Source organism: Entelurus aequoreus, linkage group LG18, assembly GCF_033978785.1.
Source record: "Entelurus aequoreus isolate RoL-2023_Sb linkage group LG18, RoL_Eaeq_v1.1, whole genome shotgun sequence".
NCBI lineage: Eukaryota > Metazoa > Chordata > Actinopteri > Syngnathiformes > Syngnathidae > Entelurus > Entelurus aequoreus.
The window spans coordinates 27,047,570-27,072,613 of NC_084748.1; the positions used below are offsets into that span (position 1 = coordinate 27,047,570).

The window sequence follows — 25,044 nt, forward strand, 5'->3', positions numbered from 1 at the left end:
CACATACACGAGCTGCTGTTAGCCAAAACTCACGCTCACACACACTCAAGTTCTCCGCCAACTCACTCGCGCATGCGCGTTCCCCAAACCCTTAAAGACACAGTACACTAATGCAAATATCACAGATATTACAGTATTGTACTTAGCCGCTAAGACACCGATCGATCCCACCTACAACGTTCTTCTTTGCAGTCTCCATTGTTCATTAAACAAATTGCAAAAGATAAACCAACACAGATGTCCAGAATACTGTGGAATTTTGTCGAAGAAAACAAGAGGCTTTTCTATCGGGTCCAATGGGGTACAACCACTTCCGTTGCTTTTGTGACGTCACGCGCATAAATCATATCCAAAGGAGTTTTTCAACCGGAAGTGTGGCGGGAATTTTAAAATTGCACTTTATAAGTTAACCCGGCCGTATTGGCATGTGTTGCAATGTTAAGATTTCATCATTGATATATAAACTATCAGACTGCGTGGTTGGTAGTAGTGGGTTTCAGTAGGCCTTTAATAAATTGTAGTTGTATTTATTTTAGTATAAAAGTGTAAAAAGTTTTTTGCTTCGGTCATCAAATGATGATAATCGTTTGCCAGGGCATACATGCATATGACAAATTTAATTGATTATTCTCACCTGGAGCCTATCTCAGCTGCATTCGGGCGGAAGGCGGGGTACATCCTGGACAAGTCGCCACCTCATCGCAGGGCCAACACAGATATACAGACAACATGGGACAAGCGGTAGAAAATGGATGGATGGATATTCTCACCTGTATCTAGATCATCAGTCCTTTAAAAAACACCACATCTACACTTTCATCGCAAATAATGCCAACAAACTTAGAATTTCGCAAGTTAGTTTCAATGTCATTTAATACAGTGGCACTTAATGCCTCTAGCATTTCAGCTCTGGCTTTGTGATGGACATAAGCTGCCGGTATGCTGGCACCATTGGACTTTTGCAGCTCAATCAGGCTTTGGAACTTCGACAAGGGAAGGTTCTCTTTGGCCAAGTAATACACAGTCCGCAGCTGGCTAATAACACTGTCTTTATTTGCCTCCTCTGCTCTTTTTAGAGCGCCAAAAAAGCTGGTCATCTGCTTCCCAGCCGATTCGGCCAACTTGTGAACTGATTGTTGTGATAGTAGCATATATGTGTGTGCTCCTTTAAGAATGGCAGTATGTGGGGTGAGTGACGTGTGTAAGTGAGTGGGCGAGAGAGAAGAGGGGGAGTGGTAGCAGTGTGTGTGCAGGAGCGTTACTACGTTGGAATGGCACCAAGGCAAACATTATTTTCTTTCGAAGAAGGGGCTCCAAAGCACATATATACAATATATCTGGTGTACAGAATGTGTGCTTGGGTCCCTTTTTTCTGGAACGCTAGTACAAAAACTCACAACAATGTCTGAAAGAATGTTAACAACGTTATTGCATACCACTTCTTCTAAAAACGGAATGGAATTTTACTTTTTTACTGAACGAGCTACATTCTGATATATCACTTTTCTGTAGAACTTTGCTGTAAAATCTGCTTCCGCGTCTGTCCCTGACACGTTTGTTTATGGCTGGCTGCTCTGTAAACACTATGGAAACAAACCCTGCCCACACAGTTAAGTTAAAGTTAAAGTACCAATGATTGTCACACACACACTAGGTGTGGTGAAATTTGTCCTCTGCATTTGACCCATCCCCTTGGGGAGCAGTGGGCAGCAGCGGCGCCGCGCCCGGGAATCATTTTGGTGATTGCTTGGTGCCTCCTCTGATATGCTGTGATATAGATTACCATAATAACTCGTATATTACTTAAAAGCGCAGATTCCAACCATTGAAATATTTCTATAGTTCAAGATTTAAGGTAATTTGAAAACAGCGCTGCACATTTTAATGGCTGCTAATGTTTTGATGTTAAAAAGTCAAAAACAATTATTTGGAAATGTCCGGCGGGCCGTATTAAAATTCCTAACGGGCTTTAATTTGCCTAGGTCCGATCTGATGTGAAATTAAAGTTTAGACATGTGTAAAAGTCTGGCCCAGGTGGCCTTCAGCTGGTTTTTTTTTGACTGAGGCATATCCTAAAATTAACTTTGAAATGTATCAAAGCATTATAAAGGAGCACAAGGGACAAAAATGATAAAAACCTTGATTAAACTAAGCAAATAGGTAAGAGCCTCCTATTAGATAGTCACTACATGGGTGAATACCTTTCAGTTATTTAACCATAACTGATGCAGTGACTAAAATCACATTTGTTCAACAACCATGTCCAAAAACCCATGCTGTGGTCATGTGAAAGACATTAATCTGTTTTCAGGAGAGTAAAATAGTTGGCACTCATCCAGCATGAGAAAACAAAAGGAAACTACTTCAGCTGGGTTAAGAATGCATAGACAGTTTGGACACTCTGTTGAATCTTCTGTCAATGCTTGGCACTCAGCATCAAGGGTTGGAGTTGGGGGTTAAATCACCAAAATGATTCCCGGGCGCGGCGCCGCTGCTGCCCACTGCTCCCCAAGGGGATGGGTCAAATGCAGAGGACAAATTTCACCACATCTAGTGTGTGTGTGACAATCATTGGTACTTTAATCTTTAATTAATAAAAAGATCTTGGTGAAAATGTAATCCAACTTTGGACAGAAACAGTGACCCTACAGAAGTTTGTGGAAACGATGCCACGGAGCAAGTGGGCCCTAATCCAATTCAAAGGCGATCCTAAGAAATATGTGACCTTGTTTTTATTTTTGTTTTTGAACCTCGATGGAAAAAGTTTGGACACCCATGGAATAAGAAAACCATTCATCCAGCTGTTGACTAGTTTGACTTTTATTTTTAGACCACTGCCATTTGTTTCATGTTCTTTATTAAGGATAAACCTCTTCAACATAGTCTGAAGTGTAACCAGAGAAGCACATATTTCCATTCATGCAAAGACAAACAAATGTCCCTATTGATCTTCATTTGCCATTCTGTTTTTCATAGACATAGACGATGTCCGTAAGAGCCGACCCGGTCATTTAGAGGCCACTGTGGACTGGTTCAGGAAATACAAAGTTCCTGATGGGAAACCCGAGAACCAATTTGGATTCAATGCGCAATTCAAAGATAAGGTATGAGAACACATTGTGTAGTAGCGTTGAGTCCTTTTTCTGGACTATTCTAACTGATTTGTCCTAATGTTGAAGGACTTTGCTGTTGAGATGATCAAGTCCACACATGAGCACTGGAGGGCTCTAGTGCAAAAGGAGACGTATAGTGGAGGGATTGAATGGTAACATAGGCGTGACCTTATGGAGGACGTGTGTTCTATGAAAATGATGTGACTGACTTTCCTTTGATTTTTGTGTTCAGTAAAAATATATCATGCAGTGAAAGTCCTTTCAAATGCAAAGCAGAAGAAGCCAGATACGTGGTCCAATTGGTGAGACTTTGCCTTCATTCTACTCTAATAACATGTACATTAGCGATATTTGGTCATTTCGAAACTTTTACGCCCTCAGACCCCTGAACTCAGTAGCGGTCAGTGTGTTCCTCCAGAAGGCAAGTACATAATGCTTGACTTATCCACAACATTTATTTAATGTTTAATACTTCATGTCTGCATTTTTACAGTGGACAAGTGGCACTTTGTCTGACTGAGAAAACCTAAAGACATCATGGACACGAACAAAAATAAAATTGGATCATCCCATCAATCAGTATCAACTTTGCTCTAGTTTTGAGAAGACATAATTGTCTGGTAAGGATTTGTGGACACCTGTATAATAAGTTTGTTGTACAATAACGCTCCATGTAGCATATAGTAGTGCCTTGGATTCCTTTGATAATAATAACAATAATATTGTTTCTGGATTGGATTTATATAGTGCTCAAAGTGCATGACACTGAGAACCCATAATTTGTTTAATATTATTCACATAATGATGGTGTTGAGCTACATTTGTAACCACAGCTGCTTTGGGGTAGATTGATGGAAACGTGGCTGCAAATTTGCAGCAAAGGCCTCTCCGATCACCATCAACCATTCATTCAAATTTATGCACCAGTGTGGGTTGCACTGGAAGTAAGGTGGGTGAAGTGTCTTGCCTAAGGACACGACAGTGACAGGGATGGCAGAAAGCTGTATTTTTACCTGGAACCTCAATATTCTGGGCAGTTGCTCTACCATCTGAGCCAGGCCGCCTCATTCCAAAAGGTTAAACGAAGACCGAATTGTACCTAAACTGGAATAACTTTTTCCATAACAAATATTATAAATGCAATGAATCCATCCCAGTCACCCACAAATATTTGCAAAAACAATGCAAAAATAAATCCTCTGTACTTTACTACAAGTTATTTCTTGATTTCAATAGTGTTTCTCACTTTTATTCAAGTTCGGGCATTTGCAACATTCTTTTTCCCCATGGTTTTTTTTGGCAGTCATACTTAATTTTAAAAATGCACGGAGACTGAGTCACTATCACGTAGAATTCTTTGTTTGGTAAATTGATTCTGCAGAAGGATAGGCGCACAAAAGGTGGCGTTTGTTACGCCGAGTAGTGGGTCTATCGCATACGAATACTGGGGTAACATTTTGGCAAATATTTGCATCGTTATGTAGGGCTGTACTGTATGTTGTCATCTTTATGATGTGTATCCAATCAGATGTCTTAGCATTGTCATGTTTTTCATGCCATTTCCTTTTGTTGGGACCATTATCTTTGCAAGCGGTTCATCAAGAGCATTTAATCGTTTTTTAAAATCTTTTAATCCACAAGTACTCGTAGGCTGTTATAATAAGCATTTTTTCACAAAAGAATAAAGGGTCCCCATTCCCTGATTTCAAGAATAGTTACATGAAAACAGGGTCTTGAATTTTCAGAAGCTCTTCATTTCAATTGTTGCTTTCTTAGTAAAAGACAGGATGCGGACGTAAATGTGACACATGTGCATTAGAGTATTAAAGGATCATACACACACAAACACATTCAAAACTAGGATTATATTTAAAACACAGGCAGCACTGATTTTTATACAAGTCAAGTAGCTTTAAATAAATATAAATTTATTGAAAAAAAGATAAAACACCCATATCTTGGCAATATCAGGAATGATATATTAATACCAGCTTTCCAATAAACTGCATTCAGTACATTACAATGCGTACAGTATAATACCTATGCTTAGTTCATTTTTTGGGAGCATACCAAACTTCAGGACAACAAGGGGAGTCCATTCAGAAATAAAAACAGCAAAATGTTTGACTTTTTTTCAACCTTTTGTGTCTGCGTGCCTTGTATGAACTGTTCGCTTGAACAAGCAGTACTCATATTATTCCCAAAAAGTTATTCAAGTAATGCTGATTCAAAAGCGTTTTCAAGTATGTCTCTACTTTTATTTGTATCCTGCTCTTATTTTCAACCTCACCTGCTACTGTAGCTGGGCTCTGTACAAAGAATCATCAATATTGTGGACTATACAAAACCAACAGTCCAAAAAATATAAAAATTCATTCAATATTAGAGCTAATAATATTCTTTGACATTAAACTTTGTGTCGACAGTGACTGTATTATTTACAAAGACTTCCTGGAAAATGTGACTGTGTCCATTTAGATAACATTAAAAAGGGCCAAAACGGATATTTAAAACATGTTTAAGTATGTTGGTTTACTTTACTTAGTTACTTTATAGCCCAGTTTGACTTTACTAGAAGGTTGTCCTGAAATGTAAAACCTTGCTATGCACTGTATATTGTGACATTTTTTTATGTTTCTGAAACACATTTACACCCATTTTTAAATAAAACATGTTGTACTTTATTACATAAACAATTTTTTTTCATGAAAAAATTTGAAGTGCTTTCAGAAAAAAAATTTGTTAAAGAAGAGTGGGTGAATTATTATTACAAATAACATTACAGTCATTCCATTATATATCACATTAATTAAAAATTAAAGAGAAAAATCATACAATTCCTTAGTGGTTATAAATAAATTGAACTTATACACAGGCACAAAAACGATAATCACTGCCTTGGTCTTGCCTCATAGCAAAAGCAAATACATCGCCCTTAATATAGTCATAAGCATACTTTCCCTTTAGTCACATCAGTGCATATACTTTGTGTTTCGTTTAGAAAACACAGTTTTACTAGCTAAAAAGGGTTAAAATAAATGTGAAAAAACACTTTTTCCTCTACCTCACCCCACATTATTTTGTGTGACGTATTTGAGAAAAGTTGTATTAGGACACAATGCAATTGCATGTCCCTGAATGAAAAAAAACATAATAAATGCAAGCAAAACTATTTTTTTTAAATGTCCCTGATTATACAGTAACATTAAAAACTCAAGTTCAAGTAATACTTGCTGAGCAGGTAAGAAAGTAGGAAATTAACTTCTCCGCCTTTGTAGGTCGTATGCAGTTAGACTGTAACCAACAATTTAGAAAAAAAATATTTAAACAAAAGAATGATATGTTTTCCTATTGCCCAAACTGGTTTTGAGGTATATGCCATGTTGGTACTGTACATTATTGTAAAAGCCTTCTCACTGCCTAAAGTCTCACATTGTACTTTTTAACAGGCTGAATAGCACCTAATGAAATCAAATCTATTGAAACAAATATTTACAAGGAATTAGGCTTTTAGTTTTCTTTACAACAATCACAATTTATAGCAGTATTTCCAAAAAGGGAATTTAAGTTACTGTACATGTCTTACCTGTATCTTACAGTTAGATTGCAATAATTAAAGAACCCACAGCAAGCCAGCTGCCCTATGAAATTGACACCAAGCTTACCCTGTCTCATGCACCTCAGTGTAATAAAAGCACATCAACTAAGCACCACAGACAAAAAAAACTACACGTAATTTTCACAATTCAGGGTAGTTCAATGAACCTTATAAAAGGAACATTTGCAGACAGTAAAACTCAGATCATTTTCCTCATTTTAAAATGTTAAAAATACACAATTTGAATGGCTCGTGTATTTAATACATGTAATTTTTAGGCCAAAGAAGCACCAACAAAATAATATTTAAAATTAAGCAATTATTTTGATTTTTTCGGGGATATTTAGAAATTGCGCTAAATTCAAGAAAAAGGTAAATGTCATCACCTATATACCAATACATTCAATTGTTGTAATCAAGAAGTGCTCATAACACACTCGCCTCATACCATTTTGAGGCTCATGATTTTACAAATTATTTCCCAGTTATAGCATTTCCTTTTTCATGCCATCTACAGTTAGTCTCAATCATGGTATCATGTCATTTGAATATGAAAAAAGACACAGACTTAGCACCTTAAATGTTGTGTTGCTGTTTTTAAAATTGGCATTGCATGCCAAGTTTAAGTCTTTCAAAAACTTTTAGGAAAAATAAAGCCACCAAAGATTAAACTTTGTTTCCAGTAAAAAAAAAAAAAAAAGTCCTGCATGTAAGATTGAGAGCACCAGATGGTTGAACAGTGTGTATCTGCAATAATTGCAAAACAAGAATAAATACATCCTTACAAGGGTCAACATGTAAAGCTCAGTTGTCAAAAAGATAAAAGACCTGAACAGGTTAGGAGTGTTTTTGAGACCAGTGCTGCATGTGGTCCTTGTCATAAATAAAGCACCTTCATTTTTTCTTGATGGTCTTTTATGCAAAGTGACTATAAGGTCCTGTGACCTTAGTGAAGGCATACGGGGATGTACTGACGTAAGTGTTGGTTGTGCATGATGAGGATCCTTCAATGAGTGCCTGTATAAAACGCTTATAAGGGGGCTCCCCAAGGGATTCCAATGACTCTGGATGCTCACGCTTTGTCCCTTTCTTGTGGCTTTTGCTTGGTGTCCCCTCACCACCGTTTCTCTCTGCATCTTCCTCTTTTTCTCGAGCTTTTTCTGCCATCTTTGCCTCCCACAGAACGAGTCCATGCTTTGCCTCATTCAAGTTTTTGTGCTGGTAAAACACCAAGGAGATGCGTGTGGGGTGGTGACGATCTGGGTTTTTAAGCGGGGTTGTGGCATGGAGCTCCCGTTTTGCACACTCAATGAGGACTGAGCCGTGTGTAGGTGCCACGGCCACCCCACCGATGTCAGGGTCCAAGAAGTTGTGCTCATTGTCTGACCACATTTCTGGCTTTTGTGGGGTTGTGGGTGTCTGGGGGGTTCCGGGTTCTTGCTTAATACCTGATAGCATGTGGCTACCCAGTCCTGTCTGTGTTTCAGGGTTTAAACCCACACCAGTTAATTGAGCACCAAGCATCTTTGGGCTAGCAATACTGATTTCTTGCTTAATTTGCATATGGAATGGTTGTTGGCCTGGGTGGAACATTTGGGGACTTTGTGAGAGATATGGATTTGGGGATCTTCCAAACTGATTGCTGTTGCTTCCAGCAGCAGTGTAGTTAAGACCTCCATGGACAGAGGGCGCTCTTGAGAGGGGGTCCATAAAATGTGGGTCTGTGGCTCCATTAGGACCACAGGGGCTGAAGGCTCTCATGGGGTGAACTGGCCTCATGCTGCAGGCATTATAACCATTGATTTGTAAACCTGGATCACCAAAATTTGGTGGATAATTGACCTCAAAACGTGGATGTACTGTATACTGCTGCTCTGAGTAAAAGGCTTGTTGTTGTTGCTGTTGATACATGTCGAGGTGCTTTTGGTTTGAAGCATAGTATGAATGGTAGTTGTCAAGAGGCATTCCTCCATTACATTGATAACCAACGTACGAACGATTAGATCCATCGATGTATGAAGTTGGTGCATGGATTGGGGCAGGGTAAGGGCTTGCTGGTGTTGACAGTTGAGGTGGAAATATGCTCCCTAGCTTTGAAGTGCTTGCGAAAGATCCTTGGTGGCTAGGGAACCTTGGGTATCTGGCAGCATTTGCTGCACCCGGAAAGGAGGTAAGTATGTTTTCGTGCTGTTGTTGCTGCAATTGCCGGGGATGGTTTCCAAAGGGATGTGTTGGTTGAATTGGATGCTGGGAGGCTCCAATAGCACCTGGAATAAAACCTAAGAAAAATGAAAGCAGATTCAAACTTACTGTAGAAGCGTGCCCTCTAAAAAATTGTTTTTTTTTTAATGTGTGACCCAAGCACAACTGTTTTTACCTGCCATATGAGTGCTTTGACTGATGTTTTCACAAGTCATCACTTTTGACTTGGATGGGGTAACTTTCTCTGCCTTATCATGAGCGTTGTCCAGCATGGCATTCTTAACAGCAGCTGCCTTCTTAGCATCCAACTTCTTTTGGCGGCAGGACTTGGCGGGCTCTGCAAGCATGCGCACCTGGCGGCGGAAGGCACTGAGGACTTCGATAGCACCTGACTTAATTTTTTCTTGTTGACCCTCCTCACTGCCAAATTCATCTGTGTTGGAAGCCTTATACAGTGGCAAAACGTGGAGCTGCTCATCCTCTGGTATCCTTCCAATCTCCCGGTTGTCTTCCCTTGTTAATGTGCACACCTGGGAAACAGAATGAGTCAGCTGCTTCATGGGGATGTCATACAAAAATGTGTTGGCACATTCATGGTAGGGTATTAAAGGGGACCTATTTTAATTTTCCTTTTTTCTGACTCATAAATGTTGTTATAATGTTGGCTATTCTTGTTAAACAATGCCAAAGCGTCAAAGCATAAAGTTCATGCATTTGAGTGTGAGCTTGCATGCAGTTTTGAAAGCCTCTGAACGCTGTGTTTTGCAGTCTTTTATTTATGTTTTTCCAATAGGCAATTTGTGAGGTCACACATTGACGGACGTACTTGTGTAGGCATTCTAGAATCTGCTATATTTTACACGCTACTGTTTTGTCAACATAGTTCAAAGCTGTATTAGCTTCTAAACTCTGAAAAAGATGCCACAATTGAGCATAACTACTTGGTTTTAGGAACGAAAGACTTCACAAAATAAGGTAAGAATCATAGCATATAGTATTATTTTCATCTAATTGAAGACATGCACCTGGGGATAGGTTGATTGGCAACACTAAATTGGCCCTAGTGTGTGAATGTGAGTGTGAATGTTGTCTGTCTATCTGTGTTGGCCATGCGATGAGGTGGCGACTTGTCCAGGGTGTACCCCGCCTTCCGCCCGATTGTAGCTGAGATAGGCTCCAGCGCCCCCCGCGACCCCGAAGGGAATAAGCGGTAGAAAATGGATGGATGGATGGATGAAGACATGCACCTGGGGATAGGTTGATTGGCAACACTAAATTGGCCCTAGTGTGTGAATGTGAGTGTGAATGTTGTCTGTCTATCTGTGTTGGCCCTGCGATGAGGTGGCGACTTGTACAGGGTGTACCCTGCCTTCCGCCCGATTGTAGCTGAGATAGGCTCCAGCGCCCCCCGCAACCCCGAAGGGAATAAGCGGTAGAAAATGGATGGATGGATGTGGAATGTGCACATAACACTGACGTGCAGTGAGATAAATTCTGCTAACTACAGATTTTAAAAAAATAAAATAAATTATAAATGGGTTATACTTGTATAGCGCTTTTCTACCTTCAAGGTACTCAAAGCGCTTTGACAGTATTTCCACATTCACCCATTCACACACACATTCACACACTGATGGAGGGAGCTGCCATGCAAGGCGCTAACCAGCACCCATCAGGAGAAAGGGTGAAGTGTCTTGCCCAAGGACACAACGGACGTGACTAGGATGGTAGAAGGTGGGGATTGAACCCCAGTAACCAGCAACCCTCCGATTGCTGCCACTGCCACTCTACCAACTTCGCCACGCCGTCCCTAGAGTGGAATTGCAGGTCACACAAGGTTTACCTAATTTTGACTCACTGTTAAAAAACAACCATGACTGAAGAAAAAAAAGTGTAATGTTACTCTACAATTAACTATACATTTTCAAAAGATACATTCTGATTCTTTTGCAAGGGGTGGGATGTGGAAGGTTTCCTTTTAATCCAAATGGAGAGCCTCCACACCAGGGGTGGGCAATTAATTTTTTACCGGGGGCCGCATGAGCAACCCGAGCACTGCTGGAGGGCCACATCGACAATATTTCAATTAAATTTTGCTCAATATTATTTTTGATATATACCGTAAGATAAATAATAATAATTATAATAATAATAATAATAATAATTAATAATAATAATACTTTCATTTAACCTAACTTAACTTTATACCAAAAGCATTGCTTTGGAAATCATTTGTACCCCTTTCAGAGATTATATTTAGTTCCCCTTAAACATCCTCATGTTGCACAATGAAATGTAAGCATAGGATGAAGTGTGCATTCCTGTAACTTTCTCTAGTAACAGCATTCCATGATTAATATAAATAAATTAACATTAATAATAAATGACAGTAAAATAAGCACACGTATGACTGAGGAGTCATAGTGTAACTTTGTGTGGTGTTTGAGTTGTCTGACTTTTTGTGTGGCCATAAACGCACCAGTGGTTTAGTGGTATGTGTGTTGGTGACAGATGACAAGTTGGTTTTGGCCTGGTTTGTACGGCAGAAAATGACTAGTTTTTCGAGATAGAAGTGTTTTACTCATGTTTTTGGTGTGGTTATGGCCGAATACATACAGTTTTGCTCAATAAAGTGATCGATATAATTCCTGGCCTCGAAGCATCACGATAGACGTTACAATAATTGAACGGTGTTCAATTGAACGGTGTTGACGAACACTGTTAGAGCCGCTTGTTGTCACTGTCACTCAAAGTTGCATTGCAAAATTACGCAGAATTAATGTGTTTATTTTGTTTACAATTCAGATGGGATTTGATTTGGTGCGCGGCATATATTTGCTGTGGGCAGAGGACGCTAGAGCAGTGCGCAATTGCGCAGGCGCGCATCTTAGAGGGAACGTTGCTTGGCAGTCCATGTCTTGTTGAAAACACGGCATTCGTCATCAACTTTTCTCTTTTTAGCGTCTCGGGTGTAAACCGTGCATCACTTGTCGCTGTGTACCTTCACTCACAGGTTACACACGGACATACGCCCATAAATAACACTTTTCAAAATAAAAGCAGCACAGTTGTATTGCGCGCACGACATAGATGTTATTTCAACTTTATTTTGTAATTTGTGATTGCAGCTGTTCACATTCACTCACATTCACGCACGCGCATAAGTCCACACGGAAGTAATACAAATAACGCTTTTCAAAACAAAAGCAGCACCCTTGTATTGCACACTCGACATAGATACTTTTTTAAATGTATTTTGTAATTTATGATTAGCCTCACGCGGGCAGGACAGGGACGCACAAAGGGCCGGATGTGGCCCGCGGGCCGCAGAATGCCCAGGTCTGCTCCACGCTGTTTGTAGGTAGACATATTCAGAAAGTAGGTTATCAATGTGACTGTGGAGCAAAATGTGCCCCAAATTTACACCAAAGCATACCCAAGACACATTATCTAGATCTGTGTGGTAAATGTAGATTACAATCATCAAAAGTCCCCTTTAAGTTTTGCATGTATGTTTAGTGTGTCAAATGAAACACATCTACAAAAGGTATGTGCTACTTACGACAGTGCTGCCTCCAAGCATGTTGTGAAGGTCTCTGTGAGCATGAGCACAGAAGTCTAGACAAGCTGTCACCCCAGAGAAGGGACGTCCCTCCTTTTTACCCAGACGACAGTCAGGGGCTCTGTGTTCATGTTCCACCTGTTTTTAAATTAATAAAAGTAACAATTAGTTCATTTAGATGTATCTTTGTTGACAGACATGTAGGCTATTGTGTCCAAATGTCCTCACCTGGTTTCCATAAGCTTCAGGTGCCATATTTTTGTACAAGGGTCCCAGTAAGGTGGCCAGATTCTGAAGGTTTTGCTCTAGCCTTTCTTCCTAAAAAACAGTATTTGACATGATTGCCATTATAAAACAAAACTAAAAAGCTTAACACAATTTCCATTATGAATATATTAGAAAGAAATACCTCTCTCACGTCGTCTCCTAGTAGTTTAAATTTTCTTGGAATTTTACTCCTTGCAAATTTGCAGCCGTTGTAGTACATGCTCCACGAGCAGCCAAAAGAGAACGATGCCCCACAGGCATCTGGATTTAATCCCTGACATGCGCAAGTCCTCCTTCAAAAAAGGAAATAGTTTAGGGGGCCTATCTATTGATTACATACAAGTAATATAGGAAACATGTTGGGCAGACAAATATGCAATTGTCACTAATGTTATTGCAGGTACACGGCAGGAAATGAGTGTTTTGGAGGATTCTCCTTTTACTTACTCTTCATTAAGAGCGCACCGTCTCTGGGTGAGAGCTCCATGCCTAGTTAGAGTATCGCTTAGCTCGAGGTAGAGTTTGTCAGCCAGGCTGGGTTGGATGCCCTCCCAGACCAGGATCGCAACGATTATGCAGGCTGTGTCACATTTGTGGCCAGTGCGTTCTCGAACCAACACCAGTAGCTTTTCTTCTACACTGGCTCGGCGGATCACCTGAAGCGTGATGCACAAAATATTTGTTTGTATACAGATATGTTAAGAAATGTGCTTTCTCGAGTAACCTTATTAAAATAAACAGCAGAAATAGTGCCTACCCATTTTGCGATAGGGCACCCCTGTGTACTTTTGCCTTCCTTGCCTGTGTACACCACTTTCTCTATCCTAATGGCTCGACCATTGTAACTAGACCTTTAATTGAAAAAGCGATATCAATGTGCTTGTATTCATCCAACATAGTTTAACTATAAAAGTGTTGTTTACCTTTTTTCCATCATCTCCCGTATACCAGCAACCGTAGGTGCAGAACCCAAGTGAGTATAGTACGGGCCTTCATCTTTTTCGCTGATTTGTTCTAAATAAAGGAATGTTTTTTTTTAATATGTTTACACCACTTTATCAGTAATATAACCAATATTAAGCGGTAGAAAATGGATGGATGGCTGGATGACTCACCAACACAGTGGCATGATGCAATGTCATATTGTGTTTTCATAGGCATATCCAGGAGACTTTTTATTGGGGTATCCAACAGCTTCATTGGGGAATCCATAAACCTCTGTAAGAGTTGTTCTTTTTTGGGTGTGGATTCGGGTGTTTTTTTAAAAGTTGGACTGGAGGTGACAGCTCCAGGTGCTTCCATTTTACACATGTCAGTGTTGGTTGACAGTATTGTCACAGGTCCGGAAGATTCTACCTTGACTTTATTTGAATTGATGACAAAAGATTTATTCTCAAACACAGGGGAAAGATGGTACTGTTTTAGACTTTGTTCCATGGAGGCCAGGATGTTGTCTTGCTTCTTATTATTGTCACATAAGGACTGATGTTTCTCCTGCTTGATTTGCAATCCACCCATTTGCTCCTGCGAGCCAGGCATGTGAAATCCAGGTCCATTGTCAATTTTTACATTTTTCAGGCTGGGTTTAATATCATTAGTGCTTTGAGCGCAATAGAGAGGGCCCTGTCTCTCTTGCCTTTGTAACAGATGATTACGCAGGGCAGCATGCTTTTGAAAGTCTGACAGAGATAGGCCAGATGCCAGAGGAAGCTGAGATCCCCTTTGGACCTGGGAACATGGGTTTAGCTGGAGTTCAGCTTTGGGATACATATGTGTTGATGTCTGTTGGTTTAATGAAAATTGTGGAGATAGAGGCTGTGACTGTGTAGACGTTTGTGGTAAGTCTATTTGATTACTCGGTCTCTGCGGTTGAAAATGCCTGAAATCACTGTTGCCCGAGTTTGGCGAATACTGGCTTTGATGATGTATATGAGCATCTGTTGTGTTATTGTAGCTGAAGTAGTTGTTTCTATGTTGCTGATTAAGTTTAACCTGACCTGGCTGAGGCTGACTGTGAGGTCGATAAATGGGAGACTTAAGTTGCTGTTCTTCAGATTGTGTTGGGTGGGACAGTGGGCGTGGAAGATTACAGTGCTGCTGTTGTGTTGTGAAAAACTCAGGTGACAATACATCCTGCACTTCAGAGTGTTCACGTAAGTGCTCTGACTGCATGGGTGTATGATAATGTCCTCTTGTCTGCTGGCTTTGCAACACATTTTGTTGATCATGCTTTATCTGGGGTTGAGACTGTTGCACTAAAGAAACCTTAGAACTTCCATGCTGCCAGTCAGGACTATTGTTGTTTTGGGCTGAAGCACAGTGTGTTTGGCCTGAGAGTTGCTGCTGCTGTATGCTGTTGGACCCATGAATGTTTTCTTTAAACATTCCAGGTGACTCAAACCTTTGTACATGGTTTTTCTCCAAAAATTGACCATGAACTTGAAGGTTAGCTTTCTGTTGCTCTGGCAAAGGCTTGATAGAGAAGTCCCTGTTTTCCTGCTTTGCCAAGGATGACAGAACATGTGTTTGCTGCTGTAAAGGGTTCTGTTCCATCCAATTTCCCTGATGGAGATTTGAACACATGAAATTCTCTGTCTGCTGGGATGTGTTATCCAGGCTATTTTCTAATCCAGCCTGATTTGGCTGCTGTATAATGGGTCCCATCATACCTATGTTATCAGCTCCATGTGTGTGTCCTGGAGTCCGCTGAAAATTCTTGGGTTGAATCCCAAACTGTTGAGCATGACCAGACTCAGGTTCCTCATACTGCACAATGTTCTGTATCTCAAAGTTTGATGGTCCATATTTGTCCAATACTGCCTTAGTTCCCTGGGGGTGAGTATTATGCTCTTTGTGATCAAAAGTGTGGCTTCCATTTTCATATGTACGTTGAGGATTTGTGTTGTTTGGAAAGCACTGTGGGCCATTTTTATGTTGTTGCAATGAGTTGGCAGTATTTGGTGGGGGGGCCATGCCAGGGAGTTGATGAAGAGATCCTTGGTGGCTAGATGGTGACAGTTGTTGAGGCGGTTGTTTTTTCTGCTGGTAAACGGTTTCATGATGGTTTGCATATCCATTTACTATATAGTTAACAGAGTTGTAATTGTTGCCTCCCTCCAGAGTACCAGATACCGCAGGTTTCCGTGTTTGTGAGTTAAGCATTTGAGCTGAATTTGGAAACTCTGGGGTCAAAGCAGGAGGTATAATATCCTCACCAGGCAGTTTTTTTGTGAGAGAACTTTTCATAGCATCTTGTGGACCAGATCTCTGTGGTGCAATTGATACCTGCTCAGGATAATATTGAGACAAAGTTTTCTCTAAAAGATCACCTGGTGTGCTTTCTATTGTAGTAGTCGTCAGGACAGCACCATTAGAGATTAAAGCATGCTTATTTCTTGGCAGATGGTAAACATCTCCATTAACAATTGTACAGTTCCTGTTCCCTAATTTTGTCTCTGACTGAGCACTGCATTGAAATTCAGTTTTGTTTTTTAATTCAGCAATCTCTGAATCTGCTCTAAATTTCTTGGGCTGGCTGGGCTGGAACGACGGTTCAGTGAGTAATTGCTCTCCATTCATCAACACTCCATTCATTATAAAGGATCCATGATCCAACAGCCCTTGCACGGATTCAGAGTCATTGCAGTTTTCGTTTGGTCTCTTCATGGAGTTGGCAACTGTGTTGGGCTTGTGATTGTTCCAGTTTGTGTTGTCAGTGTTTTGCAGAGAGTCTCCTTCTGAAAATGAGCCTCCATTCTGCAGTTTGTTGGAGATGTTGTGGTGTGTCCCAAATTGTTTTAATGTCAGACTTTCTTCCGTCTCATGTCTGGTCTGGTCCGTTTCCATCTGGCCTGCTCAGAGTCCATTCACAGGCTGCCCTCTGTGTGTCCTAAAGAAAAACATTCAAAATAGACATTTAGTCACCTGGATTTGTTTTTGTTTTTTCATATTCAATCAGTGGTAAATGTGCAAAGTAGACCGCTTCATTGTTGTTCACATTTAATATACATACAGTACATAATATAGAACATTTTCCTGGTGGCTGTATTTAGTCTGTGTAGTTCAGGCTTTGTCTATGTATGGTTTTAATTAGTTTTACTACTGTGCAATAATAATTATTATGCTATGCTATTATGTTATACTACATACATGTATATATACTGTATGTAGCGCAGCTTGTCATCATAATTCGGTGCAGCTATATTCCACCCAAAGTGACCCTTATTGACTGCAACGTCGGACTTCAATGGCGGACTCGCGCAAGGCTCTTTGGGTAAAATTCTACCCTATGTGGAGATATCCACTGATGTCACAATTGGGAAAAAGGTGTCAAATGGGGCAAATTTCAAACGGCTCGTTTGGAGGAAGTATGAAAAAAGGAAAGATTATTTTAAAAAGTATCTCTGCAATCCCTTCAATATTTAATTTCAATTTTCCAGGACTTATGCAGATCCTAAATACACAAACACAGGTACCAATAGGTAAGAACATTTGGTCTGGCATAATAGATCGTCTTTAAGTCAAGCGCTTAGCCAGAGAGGGTGGGGCTCCTCGAGGAAACTTAAGCAAGGTAGGATAAAGTATTATTTTCATCTAATTGTGGTATGCGCATAACACCAACATGCAACATGCAGTGACATAAATTCTGCTTAAAGCAGCTTGTTTTTACGCAGGTCAATCAAAAAGTGTGTAGGTGTACCTACTGTTGTGACTGGGTAAATCTATTGTTTATGATTATGTTTATTTTCATATACAAAATATATACAAAATAGGGGTGACTTTAAAATATATATTTAAACAGTGTATATTTTCATCCATCCATCTCCTTCTGCTTATTCGGGGTCGGGTCGCAGGGCAGCTGCCTAAGCAGGTAAGCCCAGACTGTATATTTTCAAATTGTGAATTATGATACTTTTGGAAAGGGTAAGTGTGGTTTCATTTACAATCTGGAAATGCCTCCTGAAATTAACATTTTGGAGACAGACTCAAAAAAACGGTTTATAAATGTGACTGTAAAGCAAAATTTACACTAAAGCAGATCCAAAACATACAGACATTACCTTGACCACAAAAAGGTGCTTAAATGTAGATTAAAATCATCACAGGTCCCCTTAAACACTGACTGGTAATAATAATAATAATAATATTATAATTGTATTTACCTGTATATTACGCTTTTAAAAGATGATCAAAAACTTTAACAACATAAATATATATATTTTTAAAAGACTATAAGGTTATATAAACATGATACACAGTAGAAAAAAATACGGAATTACGTATTGAGTATTTAAATCATTCTGAAGAGGTGAGCCTAAAAAGAAAGGTATTTAATCAATGCGTGTTACCAACCATGACATATGGAGCTGAAACCTGGGCATTGTCAAATAAAATGGAAAAGAAAATAGCAGCAGCACAACACAACATGGAAAGAAATATGCTCGGAATCACATATAAAGACAGAAAAACAAACAAATGGGTGAGAAAACAAACGCAAGTCCAAGACGTTATGAGAACTATCAAATTAAGTAAGTGGAAGTGGGCTGGACATATCAGTAGGAGAACAGATAATAGATGGACTTCCCTAATGACATCATGGAGACCCATGGATGGGAGCAGAAATAGAGGAAGACAAAGAGTGAGATGGTGAGATGAAATAGACAAATATTGGGGAACAGTGCAGTGGCAGGGAGCAGCTAGAGATCGTTCACTATGGCAGAACCATGCTGAGACTTTCGTCCAGCAGTGGACTGACAAACTGATGATGATGATGAAGAGGTGAGATTTTTGATGGTTGTAGGGTCCTGAAGTGCAGACGTGTGGAGAGAGTTTCAGAAGGTGGGTGCAGCAATGGAGAAGGCACAGGGACGGTGATTAAGGTAGTACCGTATTACTGGAAAATTCTTCATTCTGTATTATTCTAGCTCCATTATTGGCTGACAGAATCACATCTGAAAGCCTTTACATCTTATATTCCCGCACAACTGCGATCTTTAAAGGAATGGTTTATTCCAAAACACATGTTAAAGCAAAAACAACTAACAATAATTTACATAAGAATACCATACGATAACCACCACCATACACTATAAAAGTTATTTTTCAAGACTTAATTTCTTGGTCAAGGCACAGGTTAATTTTATGTTCACTATAATCATGCCAATATTCATATGGCTTAAACTTTTGAAGGAGTGGTTCAAGTAACACAAGGTGTGTAGGCTCCAGAACAGGGGTGAGCAAACTACGGCCCGCGGGCCACATCCAGCCCGTTGAACCCTTTAATCCGGCCCGCCAAATATAAAAACAGAATTGAGCAAATATCTGTTTTGAGAATTTCCACAACAAAACTGATACTAGGGTGATCAACAACACTGCTCTTCGTTCCATCAGATATGATATGCTTTAAAATGCATCATGTGCTCGCCCCGGCCCGTCTGTCAAATTTCAAAAGCCAATGTGGCCCCTGAGCCAAAAAGTTTGCCCACCCCTGCTCCAGACCTTAATCCCACTTAAAATGTTTAGAATATGTTGGATGAGATTTGACTTAATTTACGTTTGTAACAGTTATATACGACCTGGTTTGACAACATATAAAATACATGTCTGAGAAAATGTAAATGTGAGCTCATAGAATTGTTCCACTCTGTCACTTGCTCTCGTATGACTTCAGTAGTCCTATAGTGTCCCAAAATGAATGTTTGATTTCCCACTAACAAGCCAAGCAGTGTGTTCCTTGCTGACATAACATAGCATTCAGCCGACTGTTTGCAGGTGGGAGGGGAAGCAGCGTAGCCAAAACAAAGACTGCAGGTCAAATGCTTTTTAATAGACTCGATGCAATAATGAATAATTTTAAAATTCACAACCATTGACATTAACTTAAAGGCATTTACTTATTGAGTTTAGTCTGGGATTGTACCAACTAGTCCTTTCAATAAATTCTCTCTCTCTCTCTCTCTCTCTCTCTCTCTCTCTCTCTCTCTCTCTCTCTCTCTCTCTCTCTCTCTCTCTCTCTCTCTCTCTCTCTCTCTTTCTCTCTCTCTCTCTCTCTTTCTCTTTCTCTCTCTCTCTCTCTCTCTCTCTATACATACATATATATGTGTATGTATGTGTATATATATATATATATATATATATATATATATACATACATATATATGTGTATGTATGTGTATATATATATACACACATATATACATATACATACACATGTGTGTGTGTGTGTATATGTATGTGTATATATATGTATGTATATATATATATGTGTATGTATGTATATATATATATATACATACATATATATACACATATATATATATATATATATATATATACATACATATATATACACGTATGTATGTGTATATATATATACATATACATACACGTGTGTGTGTGTGTGTATATATATATGTATGTATATATATATGTGTATGTATGTATATATATATACATACATATATATACACATACATATATATATATATATATATACATATATATATGTATGTATGTGTTTATATATGTATGTGTATGTATATATACATTATACATGTATATAAATATATACACACACACATATATATATAAATACTTAATTTTTAGTGTTATCTAGATCCATCTGTAAATCTATCATATATATATATATATGTATATATATATATATATATATATATATATTCACACACACACACACATATATATATATATATATATATATATATATATATATATATATATATATATATATATATATATATATATATATATATGCGTGTGTGTGTGTGTATAAATGTATGTATATATATATATATATATATGTATATATATATATATATATATATATATATATATATATATATATATATATATATATATATATATATATATATATATATATATATATATATATATATATATATATATATATATGTGTGTGTGTGTGTGTGTGATAGATATATAGATGGATCTAGATAACACTAAAAATTAAGTATTTGGATGACTGCCACTTCCCAACCCCAGGTGACTCCCTTTGTTTTGTTTTGTCTGGTGCTCTGTAAATCAGCTACTAAAATCAAGAGGTAAACACTGGGCTGCATTGAGTGCAGCTCCATTCCTGTGGGACACTCCAGGGTTTACAAAGTACCGAGAGGAACCATGCAGCTTGTCACAGTTGGGTACACCCACTCTGACAACCAAAAAAATAATAATCTTTGTGAACCTAGGACAAAGCCAGCGATCCCAGCTGAACGAGGGCCTTTTTGCACACATACATACTAAAGTACCCTGGCAATACACCCACAAATACAGTATGTCTCACTGACTTTTTGCTTTGACAGTTTACTTAAATACATGTTTAGTATTATATGGTTTGGTGGAAACACCTTTTTGATTTTTTTATTACGGTATATTGATTGGAATCAGGGTGATCATTGTGTTGTCATAGAGTAGAACTTTAAAGTAATTTAGTGACATAGTAATGATAAAATCAGGTGCCTGTAGGAAGTTAACTTTGATTCAGATGTTTTTCACAAAGAAATATTAACTAAGTGAAATTGTTCAACTTTCTTGGCTTGTAATAGGCTGTTTTACTCCAGAAGTCAGTACCTTTGTCTTTAGCACTGTTTTTTGTACCTCCTCTCTCTTGTCATGTAACTACACAACATATTGCGGTGTTTTATTTATCATTTATCTGCTTCCCTCCAAGTGAACCTGCGATCTACTGTGGCTAATGCAGTTATAACCTAGCTGTTATTGAAAATGGGACTGATTGTAGCCTCTATATAGTAAGGTTTAGTTTTACTTAATAGTCAGTTACTTTAGTGCCTAAAGCCTTCAAAGTAAGGGTTGGAGTCTTGGACGCTGCGTGATCGCTTTTGGGAAATAATGCAATATCAGTATTAATCAGATAATTGTTATACCATGTTTGAATTAAAATATTTATGCATTTATAAAGCTTGTTAAAAAAAATAAAACAATTTCCATCCATTGTATCATCCTGTATAACTATTTAGGAGGGAACACAATAATCTGATCTGTTAGTCATTATTCAAATAAAGTATTTTAATACATCATGCACATCAATAACAGTGTATTATTCGAGACACACTCTGTTTTGGTTTTTCCCTAACAGATACAGTGAAATATGAGTGTCCATAGTTGATGCTATTTGCCTTGACTTGGCAGCCGTATGTGACATTCACCCCTCACAACAGCTGCTCGGAGACGCCAGTCCCTATCATTCAGGTTGAGACCTTGGCAGCATAATGCTAAAGAGCACTTCTGCTGAAGAAAATTCTTGGCGTTTCAAAGCAACATGATTAATCAAACACTTGTCAAGTCTTCATGCTCCTTTTGGGCATAGTCCAATAATATGCTAAATGTTTATGCAGGACATTTTACTATACTTTAAAGTGAGTGCACATTTGGCCGACAACATTCTATATTTGAATACGTTCTATGGCATGAGTATATCTTATCTTGTGTGCCAGTGTAATCACATCCTAAATAACTTCTGCAGATGAAATTAGGTAATCTTATTGGTAGTTTTTTTAAAGGGGCCCTATTATGCAAAACCCACTTTTCTTACCTATTGGTACCTGCTGTTGTGTAATTGGGATCTGCAAAAGTCTCAAAAATTTTAAACCAAACCTTGCGAAAATATTTATGAAGCAATCTTGCCTTCCTTCTTACTTCTGCCAAATGAGCCATTTAGAATTTGCTCAACCTGTGAGGGTTGGAAAAAAATGTCACTGGATTATCTATATATAGTGTAAATGTACGCAGTGTGCCTTGCGCACGTCCGCCATTGTAGTACGCGGTGTGGTTAAAAGGCTCCTTCTTTTGTGTGATCCTCATGTTGTGGGGCAGACTGCATCATACATGCACATGCATCCGCCATTGTTGCCATTTCTAATACAAATTAGTGTATTGAACTAACTGATATCTCTCAGTAGCTATAGAAGCACTAAAAACTACAACAAAGATGGCCTGGAAAAGACCCCCTCGAAGTGCCATCCACCCATCTTCTTCGGCTTATTCAAGGTCAGGTCGCGGGGCAGCAGCCTAAGCAAAGAAGCTCACACTTCCCTCTCCTCAGCCACTTTTTCCAGCTTCTCCGGGGTGATCCCTAGGCGTTCCCCGGCAGCTGTGAGACAGAGTATCGCCAACGTGTCCTGGGTCTTCCCCGTGGCCTCCTACCAGTCAGATGTCCCCTCTTTTAATTTTCCTGAGGGAACTCTCCTGAAGGAATCAATAAAGTACTATTTATCTATCTATCTAAACACCTCCGCATGGAGGCGTTCGAGGGGCATCCCGACAAGATGCCTGAACCACCTCTTCTGGTTCCTCTCGATGTGGAGGAGCAGCTGCTTTACTCTCAGCTCGTCCTGAATGATGGAGCTTCTCACCCTATTCTATGGTAGAGCTGCCACCCATTTTGGCCGGATGTATTCATGATCTTGTCCTTTCAGTCACAACCCAAAGCTCATGACTATAGCTGAGGATAGGAACATAGATCAACGGGTAAATTGATAGCTTTGCTTTCCGACTCAGCTATTTCTTCACCACGACGGATCGATACAGGTTCTGCATCACTTCAGACACCACACCGATCCGCCTGTCAATCTCATGATCCACTCTTCCCTCACTCGTTGACACAAGACTACAAGGTAATTGAACTCCTCCATTTGGGGTAAAATCTTCTCAACCCTGAAATAGCACTGCACCCTTTTCCAAGCAAGAACCATGGACTCGAACTCTGAGGTTCTGATTCTCATCCCGCCATCGAAGTGGAGTCACAGAAATAAGATCGCCCAAAAAATGGTGCATTCAGAAAGAGATGGTCAGAAAGCAACTTGAAAACGGTCTGTAAAACATAATCCATGCAACATTTTGATCAACGAACCACTAATACATGTTATGTAGACCACAAGGAAGTGTTTTAAATGTAGAAAATAAAAAATCATAATATGACCCGTTAAAAGTGCCTCTATTATGCAAAACCAACATTTTGTTTACCTGTTGTTACCTGTTTTTGTGTATTTGGGATACCCATAAATCCAGAAAATTGTGAATCAAACTATGGAGACATGGCGCAGATATTTATTGAACAATATTCCCTTTTTCCAAACTTGCTCCAAACAAGCCGTTGGTAATTTAAGACTTTGGTAACGTATTTTGCCTTAGTAACGTCAGTAGATGTCTCCATATACCTGTATAGTAGAGGTTTATCTGAAGACCTTTGTGCACATTCAACATTTGTTACCAGTTGTAGTTTAAAGATGTAGTCAATAAGTTCCTTATTTTATCCATCCTCTTTTGTGGAGCAGTTTAACTTGTATTTGTAGTCAAGGTTTCTTTAATGGTATCCGGAGGTAAAACGCAGACGTGTAATTTAGCGACAACGTAGAATGGAACAAGCGAACCCAAATCATATAAAACCTAAAAAAACACAAACGAGCACCAGTATACATTCTAAAATCTTGCGCTGTAGCGTATATTTCTAATGGATATGGAGGCACTAAAAACTACAACATGGCTAATGAGGCGGAGATGTCAAAGGTGGCTTGGCCTGGAGGAGGGCTTTGGCATAAGGCCGCTCCAAAAGTGTCGCATTCTGAAGAGACAGTCAAAAAGCAGCTTGAAGATAGACTGTAAAACAAAATATATTCAAAATTTGGACCAAATCACCACCATTACATGTTTTGCAGACCACAAGGGAAGACAATCATAATATGACCCCTTTGTATCCCTCCCCTAAATATAGAGATGGACTACAAACCACACAACGTTTGCACAACTTGGCATTCCAGCTGACAATGCAAACTTTATCTCCACACATTACCCCTTATTCCATTAGCAAGTTGAACCAGATGGCCACGCATATATAGCTATGATTCCTCCAAACAGTTGCTGTACACATTTTTGCTTGGGTTTTAAATAATATGACCTACAGTATGTGATGATTGACAGTGTAGCATGACACTTTAGTAACAAAAACCAAGGCTCATAAGGTCTACACAGTGTTAAGAATTTGAAGGAAAGTCAGTTGTTTGACAGCTTAAGAGTACAAACTCAGTCACAGTTCACAGAGAACTGTTGTCACCCTTTGTGCTTATTGATAGTCAACTGCTAGTCAGGCATGCAAGGACAGATGATCATTCATACTGCACATCTCGCCAATTTACTTGGTCAGGCCGCTCACACTTGTGATTTGTGTCACATGGCACACTGTTGCTTCACAGTGGACCTCACAGAGTCAGTTACTGTTGGTATGAACATATGATACCCTCAGCAGTTAT

The 25,044-nt window shown here is 39.1% G+C and overlaps 2 protein-coding genes across 4 annotated transcripts in view; one reads left to right on the forward strand and one right to left on the reverse strand.

The window, feature by feature from the left end:
- Positions 1-5,811, forward strand: part of ppa2 (inorganic pyrophosphatase 2) — a 19,981-nt gene extending 14,170 nt beyond the window's left edge. For 2 of the 3 annotated variants that reach the window (XM_062026830.1, XM_062026831.1), the window contains exons 8-12: positions 2,977-3,104; positions 3,180-3,265; positions 3,346-3,415; positions 3,495-3,534; positions 3,607-5,787. In XM_062026830.1, the coding sequence (XP_061882814.1) occupies positions 2,977-3,104; positions 3,180-3,265; positions 3,346-3,415; positions 3,495-3,534; positions 3,607-3,629 (347 nt within the window). In that variant the 3' untranslated portion in view covers positions 3,630-5,787. Of the gene's footprint in view, positions 1-2,976; positions 3,105-3,179; positions 3,275-3,345; positions 3,416-3,494; positions 3,535-3,606 lie in introns of all 3 variants that reach the window. The other variant, XR_009821861.1, reaches the window with a different exon arrangement.
- Positions 2,837-25,044, reverse strand: part of tet2 (tet methylcytosine dioxygenase 2) — a 37,040-nt gene continuing 14,832 nt past the window's right edge. The window contains exons 2-10 of the mRNA XM_062026823.1: positions 13,858-16,631; positions 13,666-13,756; positions 13,500-13,593; positions 13,190-13,398; positions 12,885-13,035; positions 12,704-12,793; positions 12,476-12,613; positions 9,089-9,443; positions 2,837-8,990 (exon numbers count right to left, since the gene is read on the reverse strand). Coding sequence (XP_061882807.1) covers positions 7,627-8,990; positions 9,089-9,443; positions 12,476-12,613; positions 12,704-12,793; positions 12,885-13,035; positions 13,190-13,398; positions 13,500-13,593; positions 13,666-13,756; positions 13,858-16,588 — 5,223 coding nt within the window. The 5' untranslated portion in view covers positions 16,589-16,631 and the 3' untranslated portion in view covers positions 2,837-7,626. The remainder of the gene's footprint in view (positions 8,991-9,088; positions 9,444-12,475; positions 12,614-12,703; positions 12,794-12,884; positions 13,036-13,189; positions 13,399-13,499; positions 13,594-13,665; positions 13,757-13,857; positions 16,632-25,044) is intronic.